Source organism: Coenobita brevimanus, chromosome 6 (genome assembly GCF_032717465.1).
Source record: "Coenobita brevimanus isolate Jiangsu-jjx chromosome 6, ASM3271746v2, whole genome shotgun sequence".
Taxonomy (NCBI): Eukaryota; Metazoa; Arthropoda; class Malacostraca; order Decapoda; family Coenobitidae; genus Coenobita; species Coenobita brevimanus.
The window spans coordinates 60562371-60574502 of record NC_136959.1 but is presented as its reverse complement, the minus strand read 5'-3'; the positions used below and the strand labels follow the sequence as shown (position 1 = coordinate 60574502).

The following is a 12132-nucleotide window of genomic DNA, read 5'->3' as shown; positions in this document are numbered from 1 at the left end:
GGCATCCTCATATCTCTCCAGTTCAGAAAGTGTCACAAGCTGGAAAATGTAATTTGAAAAAACTGCATTAATAAAGTAAAAGTCATGGTACAGTAATTAAATGTTTATGCTTTACATTGTTAGTAGAGTTCTCTTATTTTTCCATAATTCTTTTATAATTAATGGAAGATGTTCTTATTTTGTATCAGTTGTTATTCACTGTACAGTTGGTGCTCCATATTCATGGGGAATGCATAGCAGACATCCATCAAAATGGCGAATTTACCAGATACTGTAATTGGCACCTCCAAAAAACAGCTCCTGCAGTTATATTTTAACAACACTGTATGTGATTTTCTAAGAATCATTTGCAGTACACACAGATCATCAGTCTGTAGAATTTACTTGTTTAAAGTGCATTTTGCGGTGGTTTATTACAATCACAGAATACCTAAAGTCTCAAATAGCTGAGTTATGAATATGGAGGGACTACTGTAACTACACAAACTTTGTGTCAATCATAGTGAACTGGATAACTAGACTGTACTGTTTCATATCATTGGCTATGAGATACATGTCCTAATTTTTTCTTTACCTTCCAGGCGGTCTACAGAGGCAGCTACAATCGATTTGCACCCTACTGAGGACCTCGAGTGTGCATTCACTAATAACATGACAATGCTGTTATCAATTGCTCATTAAAGACTATGTTGGTCTGTGTGACTGTCTAACTACAAAAACAAAAAAGAAAAACCCCCAGCCCTTGACCATCTCTTGTAGTATAAGTCTTTTGGATCGTCACAGAACAACTTGGCTACAGTCTCATTACGCTAACTGTGGAGGATTGAGTTTTCGACACAACAGCTTGCTTTATGTTTGCTCGCTGGAACAACAACTGAAGAAACACCAGCAGCCCAGTGTTGCCACTGCTGTATTATAGTAAACAACCTCCATTTTGACTTGATGATGGTGGCTGGCAATGGTGGGCGTGCAGGTGTGTGGTGCGGCAGGTGTGAGAGTGGTGAGGTGTGGTCGAGCATTGCAGATGATTGAGGCTGGTCAGTGTCACCACTCACACCTGACCAATTTGTGGACTGCATTGTTGTTACCACTTTCCCTCTGCCGTTTTGTATGAAGAGTCTTGTAGTGAATTTCAGGATAATTTGGACACCTCATTTTCAGTCTTGTGTAGCCAGTTCTGAGTCAGTGGAGTATTTGTTATGTTGAAAGTAGGCATGATTCATTTCATAGAAAAATTTATGAAATTATGTAGTGCATTTTTAATGTATTCAACGAACATTTGACAAGTGTGACTCATATAACCTATACTTGTACAGTGTATGTTTACACTCTTAAGGTAAACTTCATAACCAGTTATGAATCTCATCCTCTGATAGCCCTATTGATATTAGCTGTAGAATCTCATCCTTTAATTACTTCCATTTCAAGTTTTATTTTTCAAAACTTAAGTGCGCTTTGTGCACTGACACCTGAACAAAATGTTATTTTATACCTGGTGCAATGTCATAACATCATAAATCCCAAAGGCATTGTATTAATACTGTTGTTGGTGTTATAGGTTTTTGTATGACTAAGAACCCCACTTTTAAGGTCACAGATAGATACTAAGTCACAAATATTTTTTTTTGTGTTTTGTAATTTTTGTAGAAAATATCAGTTGTAGCCAAGACAATCACATTTCATTTTCACACTACATAGCATAAACTGCGTCATACTTTCCTGAAGATTTAACAGAAAACTGTGTGGGGGTTCTCGAATATACCTCTTGCTTTTATTTTTTTTTATTTTTTTTTTATTTTTTCTGGTCAGTAACTTTTTCTGTCATTATTATGATAATTAGTAACTTTTTCCCTGTACAATAATTGTAAGTTTGCACCAAACTGTTGAAAATCAAAGTGTTTTTAGTGATGGACAGCACAATCATCTCCTCCATATGCCCAAAGTGATATGTCTTTGTGGATGTTTGCTCTGTGCATTTTCCAGTAGCAATGTGATCAGTCTTGTAATTTGTGAGCTGTTTTTATTAATGCTCATCTTAATGACAAGTGTATTCATTATGATATTATTGTGTCATCAATGTCCGAAGTATCAGTGACGATTGTATTTTTTCTCATGTTTTGTAACTGATGGCTTATGTGTAATGCATTGTGGCATTATGAGTGAAGAGTAGGGTGGAGTCTGCACAAACCCTCAGGTACATGCCAGCTGTCCCACACCCCCACCCTTGACCAACCGACCTGCCCCTACCCTGCACTCACCTTGCCCTCGCACACACACACTCCTCCCCCTCTCCCTTTATCGTGCAGTTTGTCAGTCATCCCTTTTGTGTTGCAGTGTGTCTTGGTTTCTTTCTGCTGTGAACTCATTGTGTTGCTTTGCCAGGTCAACTTGACACTTCAGGACCACAAAGGAAGTTGCAGTTGGTGCATTTCCCAGATTGGCACAATATCAGATAGTCATCAGGTGCAATAAGGGACTTGACTATATCTTTTTCATGATCTTCAGCTCCTTTTATTATTATTATTATTATTATTTGTTTATTTAGGCATATGAAGTATAGCAGGTCATACATCATAGATTGTGACTTGTCCACATAGAAGCTGACTACTTGGGATTGTCAGAACCAAAGATATCAGTATTTGTCAAATCTGCAAGTCTCCACTCTGTGCTATGCTTTTATATCACTTTCTTAGTTTTATACACGCATAATGTTTCATGTATTGTTTTCTGTTGAACTGAGAGGCAAAGTGGCAGCAAGGAAAACTGAACTGAACCAAAGATGTCTGTTGTCTTTTGTGCCATTTATGCCGATTTGTAAGTGCTGCGTTTGGAGTATGTCCAGTATTCAAGACATGGGTGTGTACCAGTTGCCTCAGCACATCCATGGGTGATGGCTTGCACATGAAAAAGGCACAAAATATTAGCATACCTTTCTCCTCTAGACAGGTTAGAGAAGCAAGTACACTTTTTTTTTTTTTTCCCCCCAGCTATTGTCCTTTGCTCCTGGAGCTTGAATTATGGCAGCAAGTTTGGAACTGAAGCAGCTACAAACCCTCTCAGAATAAAAGAGTATTTGAAGTACAGTTATTTAGATGTATAACCCACTCAAGAAATGCTTCATAGTTTATTACGATTCACAAAGCAGGAAAGAAACCAGACAATAGAGATGTGAAGTCTTCCTTTTAGCACAATGGATAATTTATGTTGTGTTGTGAATCATAGCACAAGAGATTAAATTATTAATTGATTCATTCAAGCACAATGGTGAATAAATGTGTATTGTAACGTCCAGTAAGATTATATTTTACTTGTGTTCATCATTCTTAATCATTGTAAGAAACTTCACCTTTTTTGTATGATGTATTATTGTGTAATGACATTTAGTAATGACAAGAAAATACTAGTTTTAGACACTTTTTGCTCCTTTTAAACCTGATTGTGGTATTGTACAAATCTGCCCTGTGTTTACTCTGTATAATAAACAAAATACAAGTAAATGCATCACAGTTTTCATTGCTAAATAGATAAGTTTGTGCAGTTATGTTTATATTAGGCAGCCCCCAGTATTCAGTTCATTGCTATTGAGAGTAATGGTCATACCATATTTGCCTTTGGTCTTGCTTTAAAAGTTGGTATTCAGTTTAGGAGTGACAGTTGTTTCAGGATGCTTTCAGGTAAATGTCATACCACTGTCTCTCTCTTTGTGTGTGTGTGTGTGTGTGTGTGTGTGTGTGTGTGTGTGTGTGTGTGTGTGTGTGTGTGTGTGTGTGTGTGTGTGTGTGTGTGTGTGTGTGTGTGTGTGTGTGTGTGTGTGTGTGTGTGTGTGTGTGTGTGTGTGTGTGTGTGTGTGTGTGTGTGTGTGTGTGTGTGTGTGTGTGTGTGTGTGTGTGTGTGTGTGTGTGTGTGTTTTTTTACACAATGGTGATATTGCTGTCCAGAGGAATTTTTGACTGCTACAATAGTAATTTATCCATCCTGGAGTTAAAAACTAGAAAAGTGTTGCATAATAATGGTGGTGATCTTCATTTGAGTATAATTTTGATTAGTGGAGAAGGAAAAAATTATTCCTCAGGTAGACTTTCACATCAATAATGTACAGTATATCTACTAAACCCTTGATGATGTATCTCCATTAGACCATTGCTATAATTGTCATAATATATGAAGCAGGAGAAAGAGCCCAGAACCATGCTTGTATACCAGTCTTGCCACAACACTTCTGAATGGAGAGTCATTAAGGTTGTTCTGTCAGTTGTTCATAAAACTCATAATCTCTGTTTGTAATCTCTCTTAGTTACCTCTTCACTGGTTTTGATTTGTATTTAAAATGTATTGTACCATCATTCACACAGGTGCAGATGTAGCTGCCAGTCAGCATTCACTTTGTGATAGATGGAGGTACCCACCATCCACTTACATGATGCAATGCTACCCTTGGGTGACTACACAGAGGACAAGCCAAATAGTATTCTGTAACCTTGGTACCATTTGCTATGGTGGCAGGTAACTACGTAACCGATAAGTGGATGAGTGGCGGTCTTTTGGATTAAGGCATTAGAACTGGATTTGTGCTCATAATGATTTAAATCCAAAGGGTGATTGGGGGTTAATGCTCATATAATGCCACCTGGTGCGAGTAATGGGTCACTGTTGCTGTACATGTCTGGACGATCCTTGCCCTGGATCCTTATGTTTCTGCTAGGGCAATAAAGCATTGGATGATAGCTAGGTAGATATACAGTATATCATTATTACAAGGTTTTTGTGTAAATTTTTGGTAACATAATGTATGGTACAGTACAGTTATGCTTATATTCTCTGAAAATATCAGTGACTTTTTGATTTAGTGTTGGCTGTTGCATTATATTTTTCTCATACTATCTTTCACTTACCATTTCATATTTTAAGGACAAAAGCCAGTGGGCTTGGCACCAGTCCTAAGACTTTCATCCATGCATCATCCAATCTTATGTTGCCTGATGAGGAGTGTAAGAGCCTGAGGCTAGGCAAGTTGGTCCTGACATTTAAGATGGGAGTGACCAGCATCACTCATCCCTGAATGGCATTACATGAGCAATAAACCCCAACCATCCCTTGGATATAAACCTGCACCAGCTTAATCCAATTGGAGCACTGTAATTACTCACTGAACCACCAGGTGCCTTTCAAATCCAAATTAACAAAAGTAGCTCAGAAGTGAATGGACATAGTAATATGAAACCATGCCTGATACTTAGGATTGTACTTAAATTTTTAAGAGAGCACTAGCATTAAATCTTCCATTTGTCAGTGATGATAATCATCATCATCATTCTTGATCATCCTGACCTGTTTTCCCTCCCTAAAGATGGAGTTAGTTAGGATCCATAGAGGAAAGAAATATTGTAGTAATTGTGGGAGAACTATCAGCAGTACTTTATTGAAATAAGCCACAATGTCATTCAAACATAATTGCACCTGTTGTTATCCTGGTTGCACCTCTGTCCTAACTACTGTATATGCATATATTTTGTTTCCTTAATACTTGCCTCCTGTTGCACTCAAGTATATTCCCCTTTATGGGACTTCTCTGGTGCATGCAGGAAGGTCACGGGTGGATGTTCATGGTGTGTACTGATGTAGTTCACTGATCCCATTGCCCTCTTACAGTTTTTTAGATGCTTAGTGGGCTAGTGAGTTAAGGTGCTCCAACTGGATTTGATCCATGAGGGTCAAATTCCAAGGGGTGATAAGGTTTCTTGCTCACATAATGTTGTTGTGGTGTGAAGAACTAACTTACCTTAAATGTCTAGACTGAGAAGCCTAGCCACAGGCTTCAGTGTCCTAAATGGGGAAATATTGAAATGGAGTTTGCAGATGCCACCAAAAAAAAGTTCCATCTTGAGAAACTCAGGGATGAGGAGGGTGCATATGAGTATGCAGTGGCAGTCTGAAATTGGTTTGAAGTGCTCAACACCGTTGAGGATCCTGTTGAATGATGGGATACCTTTAAGCATGCTACCCTGGCAGCACCTGATGAGTGTATTGGAGACCGCCCGAGGTAAAGGAGGGGATTCATCTTTTGAGGGACACTGACCACAATTGAGGAGAGTCATGCTGTCAGACTGAGTGGGGATCGGGAACAGTGCAGACTTCTTTCTAGACAGGCATGGGTTTTATCGAGAAGGGTTAAGAAGAGGTATGTCAGGGAAATCACTGAGGAGGTGGAAGACTGTTTTCATGCAAATGACCTTCAACCTGCCTACTGAGCCCAGAAGCAGCACCACTCCAGACCCACCTCTCAGGTTAACTGTGTTCAGGCAGCAGATGAATGGCTCTTGTTGGGGGCAAGTGAGTATAGAGCTCGTTGGGCTGAGACTTTGAACAGCTGTACATGGATGAACCTTCCAGTGGAGAGCTTCTGTCAACTGGTGTACGACCACTGACTGCTGTCTCACCAGTTGATAAAGCCGTGCCTTCTCTAGATGAAATAATGAAGGCAGTGGCTAGGTTGAAAAGTGGTAAAGCAGCTGGTGTTTGTGACATTCCAGCAGAACTGATCAAAACTGGGGACAGAACCATGATCAGGGGGTTACATGCAGTTATAGAAGCCATTTGCCAGACTGGTATCATTCCTCCTGATTGGACGAAGGGTTTGGTTACCCCTATATGGAAAGGAAAAGGTGACCAGTGTGACTGTCATAACTCTCATGGTATTACAGTGCTCAGTGTGCCAGGCAAAGCTCTTGCTCACATTCCTCTGATGTATATCCAGGACCATTTGCTAAAGTTTCAGAGGGCTGAGCAATCCAGATTCATCCCCAAGAAGTCTACTGTTGACCGTATCCTAGCTCTTTGAGTTCTTATGGAACACTGTCTTGAGTTTCGACAAGGTCTGCTAGCAGCCTATGAGGATCTCAAGAAGGTGTTTGACCCTGTAAAATGGGAGGTACTGTGGGAACTCCTGTGATACTGTGGAATCCCTGCAGGGATAATCTGACTGATTGTTGGCTTGTACTCAAACACTGAGAGTGCTGTCGAGTGTGCGGTGGTGACATCTGACTTCTTCCCAGTAAGTTCTGGTGTAAGACAGGGATGTGTCCTAGCCCTCACACTTTTCAACACATGTATGGCTTGGGTACTGGACCGGACTGTGAGTTGAAGCCACTGTGGGGTATCATTTGGCAATTTCAAGGTAGTAGTAGTAGTAGTTCCCTAGACAGTCTGGTCGAACAGCCTCGAGGCCCTAAGGAAGGCCACGGCCAGGACCAGACTTTCCCACAGAGCTCTCAAGGAGTGTGTTGTGGTGTTGGTGTAACTGATTGTGTGCCATGCAGCCTTCCATAATGTGCTTAATAGTATTGGGTGCTGTGTTACAACCTGGACAGGCATCAGCGACGGGGTCATCCAGCAGTTTCTGATAAGAGGGCTAGATGATGTCCACATCTCAGCCTGGTCAGGTGGACCCTGTCCTCACGAGGGCGATTGGATTCAGAAGGGTGGATATCAGGAGGTCGTGCATGCAGCTGTGTTGTTTTCAGTGACTGAATGGAGTGGCGAGTGATTTGAGTATGGATATGCTTCTGCAAGCTGGTCTGAGGCAGGCGAAGGTGGAGAGATGACAGTATTTTTGTATGATATCGTGTGCTTGGTGTTGATTTGATGTTCCTTGGTGTGTGTGTGTGGATGTGCTGCCATGTAGTGTAGTGAATGTTGTGGGTTTGTGGAGGCTGCAACGAGAATTTGAGTGCCTCTCATGTCAAGACGATCCTTGACCTTGAGGACTTTGGTTTCTTGATGTAGGTGGTCTGTGGATGTAGTAGCTGTGCAGCCTGTGATTATTTTTAGGCCCTTGTTCTATATGGTCTGTAGGGTGTTGTAGTGTGTTTCATTGAGGCTAGGAGCCCAAGCAGGGCTTGCATAATTCATCACTGAACATATACCGTATATTGTTTGTATACTGTGGTGGTGGTTTCTTTGTTGTGTCCAAATGTATGGGCAAGTGACCTCAAGGCATTGAGTCTTGGTGTTAATTTATTTCTAATGTTTGTGATGTGTTGTTTATGTAACATTGATGTATATTACACCAAGGATTTTGGGTGTGTGTGGGTGTGGCGGAGGGTTAGTGCCCCTCCCCGGAAAACAGCTAACTAAAAAGATGAACAAGAAGCCTCGGACAAGGACTAACCAAAAGATGACGACCAGGGACCGGGCAAAGGACATGGTATGGATCACGACGTGGAATGTAAGGGGTGCGAACGATGAGGTGAAAGAGAGATTGTCCTGGTTCTTGAGGGTGCGAAAGTGGATGTATGTGGAGTAACTGAAACTAAATGGTGAGGAGAGAGAGAGAGAGAATGGGAGTATGGATGGGGTATATGTGCAGGAGTAGGTGAGAATGAGAAGGCAAAAGAAGGAGTGTGTTTTGTTGTGAGTAAAAGATGAAAGAAGAATATAAGAAAGTATGGATCAGTTGGCTCAAGGATTGTGTGGGTAGGATTGATAGTTGGAATACAAATGTGGGTGATTGTGTGCATGTATGCACCAATGCAAGATCGTGCAAGCAGAGTGAGAGAAGAGTTCTGGGCAAATGTGGAAGTGTGCATGGAAAAGTTTGGAAGGAATGAGACAGTGTTTTTGATCGGTGATATGAATGGTAAAGTAGGGAATGTGAAGGTGGATGGAATAGTTGGTGAGTGGGGTGTGCTTGCTGAGATAGATGAAAATAGCAGTGCCTTAGTGGACATTTGTTCCGGAAGGGGGTTGGTGATAGCTAATACCCTCTTCAGGCACAAAATGATCCACAGGTATACATGGCGAGTGATGAGAAGGGTGGGTGGTGAACTGAATGAAAGGAAGGCAATAATTGATTATGTGTGTGTGGATGAAAGGATGCGAAGATGTGTAATGGATGCAAGAGCTTATAGAGGTTGGGGGAGTGGACTTTCTGACCACATGGTGGTGGCCAGAATCAAGATCCAAGTAAGATGGAGAAATAGAAGAAAGGAAGGACGGGAGGAAGGAGTAGTTGCAAGGAGAGTGGAAAGGTTACAAGAGGATGAGAAAAAGGCAGAATATAAGAGAGAAGTGGAGGAACGATTGGGTAAATATGAATTGGAGCAGATGGGGGATGTGGAGAGAGTGTGCAAGATATTCACAGAAGAAATATGTGCAGCATGTGATGTGGTGTGTGGGGTGAAGAGAAGATGGAAGGGGGTACAAGGAACAGCATGGTGGAATGAAGAGGTGAGACAGGCTGTGGTACAAAAGAAGAAAGCATACAATGAATGGATGAGGAATGGGCGTGGAAGAAGTTGAGAGGCGGAAGAGAGAGTTATATGTAGAAAGGAAGAGAGAGGTGAAAAGATTAATAGAGAGTACGAAGAGAGTGGAAGAGGAATTTGGAAGGAATTTGAGTGTGAAGTGGAGGGACTGTAAGAAAATGTTCTGGTAAGAGGTGGAGAGAATAAAACAGGGTGGCAGTGAAGTTAATAGGGGAGTGAAAGATAAAAATGGTAGATTACTAGTGGAGAAGGGAGAAAAAGAGAGCAGATGGAGAGCACAGTTTAAGGAATTGTTGAACATAGAGAATTGAAGTAATGCGAGTGTAAGTGGCTGGGGAATGGCTGGGAGAAGGAGGAAGGTCAGAAGACAGGAAGAAATCAGTAGGATATAAGTTGTGGAAGCAATGAAGAAAGTCAAATTGGGGAAAGCTCCAGGAATTGATGGAGTGTGTGGTGAAATGCTGAAGCATGGGGAAGAGATAGGAGTAGAATGGATGTGGAAGATGAACAGATTGGCCTGGGAGGAAGGTAGAGTCCCGGAGGATTGGAAGTCAGGTATAATTCCCTTGTACAGAGGAAGAGGGGAAAGAAGTGTGTGGTAATCATAGTGGCATTTGTCTATTTAGTCTAATAGGAAAAGTGTATGGTAGGATGCTTATTGACAGAGTTAGGGAAATTTTTCCATTAATTGCCAGACGCCATGTATCCCACACGGGGTAGCCAAGGGCTTAGAGTTAATTGTTTTACAGGGAGGGGCACTAATCCTCCACCAACCCCACTTGACACGTAGTGATGCCAACAGCATCTGGTGTTCCCAGGCGGTAACCCATCCAAGTACTAACCAGACCCAACGTTGCTTAACGTCGCTGATCGGACGGGAAGCGGTGTACTCAACGTGGTATGGCCGTTAGGGAAATTAAAGAGGAATTAGTTGGAGAAGAAAAGGGAGGCTTTAGGAAGGGAAGAGGTTGTGTAGATCAGATATTCATTCTTAGATCTTTAGTGGAAAATTTTCTAGAGAAGGGAAAGAAGTTCTATGCGGCCTTCTTGGATTTGGAGAAAGCATATGACAGAGTGGATAGACAAGGATTGTGGAAAGTATTAAGAATATATGGAGTAGATGGGAAGTTGTTGAATGCTGTGAAGAGATGTATGATGGTGCTAAAGCTGCAATGCATGTAGATGGTGAACTGAGTGAATTTTTCTGTGAAGGGTTGAAACAGGGATATGTCATGTCTCCATGGTTGTTCAGTCTGTACATGGATGGGGTAATAAAAGAGATACAAGGTAGGGCAATGGATGTTGGAGTGGCCCTAATGAGAGAGGGTAGTGTTTGGAAAGTCCCTGTACTGTTGTTTGCAGATGATACTATGTTGTTAAGTGAAGACGAAGGGGAGCTGCAAGGCTTGGTGGATGAGTTTGGGAGTGTGTGTAAGAAACGGAATCTAAAGGTGAATGTAGGGAGGAGTAAAGTGATGGTCTTTGAGAAAGGTGAAGTCAGTGAATGTACAGTGAGGTTGGATGGTGAGGAAATGGAAAATGTGAGTACTTTTAAGTACTTGGGTAGTGTGATGAGTAAGGATGGAAGTTTGGAGGGTGAAGTGCTTGAAAGGGTACAACAAGGAAGAAAGGTTGCTGGTTCCTTGAATGCAGTGATAAGAAACAGGGAAGTGAGCACAGAAGTGAAAAAGTCAATACATGCCAGTTGTGGATTTCGGGTTTAAATATTCCCGCCCACGACAACACATTTTTGTAAATAGTTTTCTGTACTTATAATTGGGTAAAATATTATTTATCACTAGAGATAAATCTGGTCATGGAGAAAACAACGTATTTAGTTATATTGATTCAGTATGTTAAGTTTCATTTGATTTAATTCGTGCACGAAACTGATCGAACTTCTCGAAGCTGATCAGTTCTCTTCCACCAGGTAGTGCAGACGTACCTTAAGCATTCTCCAAGAATTATCCATCATTCTGCATTTATTACCGTCAACACCACAGCTAAGTACTCAACATATTTATTATGCCTAGCACATTTATACTGAGTACTGATCAAAACGCCATATTCACATACTGTTTATTTATAATGGTGAGTTGTTTTGCTTTATGTTAGTTTACAAGTTAAACCCCCTACAGTGATAATAACTAACATAAATTTGGTGCCGTGACCAGGATTTTATCTAGTGATAAAGAACAGGGGGTTGCGGGTGTGAGAGCCGAGCATTGTTTGTGCTGTGTCGGCAAACAACCATGCGTGGGGCACCAGGGGAGGCTGCGCGTGGTTCGGGGGGTGTGGGGGTAGGGTTTGAACCCTCCCTAGTAGATTATCCGTCCCCTTTGAAGAAAGTAGCCTTCTTTGGGCATTCCTATGTCCAGAGATTCCCACTAGGTTGTCCGGTGCAGTATCCAGACGATGCTCCGGCCTTTTATGTCCACAAATTTGGCGTGCTTGGTGCTAAGGTCAGCACAATTAGAGATAGTAAGGAATACCAGGACCTCCTGACATACAAGCCGGACTTAACAATTCTGATCGTTGGGGGGAACGACTTATCCCTAGATGCGGACTTGAATCAGTTGGCCCTCGATATAGAAGCCCTGGCTAGGGAAGTTAAGGATGAAACAGGAGGCCACTGCCTCATTGTCGGCATCGAGAAAATGAAGAACCCCCGAGATATGACCTATGAAGAATACATCCGGGCCAGAAACGGAGTGAACCAGAGCCTGAAGAGAACTTTTCCATTCGCAAAGGCACGGTTTATCTTCATGGGGATGAATGAGTCAGACCTGTCTTGGGATGGGGTACACCTGGATACACCAGGCAACAAAAGGGTGTTCGATGGCCTTCTGAGAAAAGCGTGTTGCTTTCT

The 12132-nt window shown here is 41.8% G+C and overlaps 2 protein-coding genes and 1 non-coding gene across 9 annotated transcripts in view; 2 read left to right on the top strand and 1 right to left on the bottom strand.

Annotated features, from left to right (window-relative positions):
• Rbfox1 (RNA-binding Fox protein 1) overlaps nucleotides 1–3388 on the top strand; it is a 377774-nt gene extending 374386 nt beyond the window's left edge. For all 7 annotated transcript variants that reach the window (XM_080272628.1, XM_080272614.1, XM_080272606.1 and 4 more), the window contains one exon: nucleotides 582–3388. In XM_080272628.1, coding sequence (XP_080128754.1) covers nucleotides 582–623 — 42 coding nt within the window. In that variant the 3' untranslated portion in view covers nucleotides 624–3388. The remainder of the gene's footprint in view (nucleotides 1–581) is intronic.
• Nucleotides 3389–6373: 2985 nt separating this feature from the next.
• On the top strand, nucleotides 6374–6838 carry LOC145401389 (uncharacterized). The gene has a single exon (XM_080273726.1). The coding sequence runs from the start codon at nucleotides 6374–6376 to the stop codon at nucleotides 6836–6838; it is 465 nt and encodes a 154-aa protein (XP_080129852.1).
• A 3218-nt stretch (nucleotides 6839–10056) lies between these two features.
• LOC145403313 (5S ribosomal RNA) lies at nucleotides 10057–10175 on the bottom strand. Its single transcript, XR_013897974.1, has one exon. It is a non-coding gene; the product is annotated as a 5S ribosomal RNA (ribosomal RNA).
• Between the last annotated feature and the right edge of the window lie 1957 nt (nucleotides 10176–12132).

Bases quoted from the DNA above. Each gene is read 5' to 3' on its own strand.
- LOC145401389 (XM_080273726.1), top strand. From the start codon at position 6,374: ATGGATGAACCTTCCAGTGGAGAGCTTCTGTCAACTGGTGTACGACCA.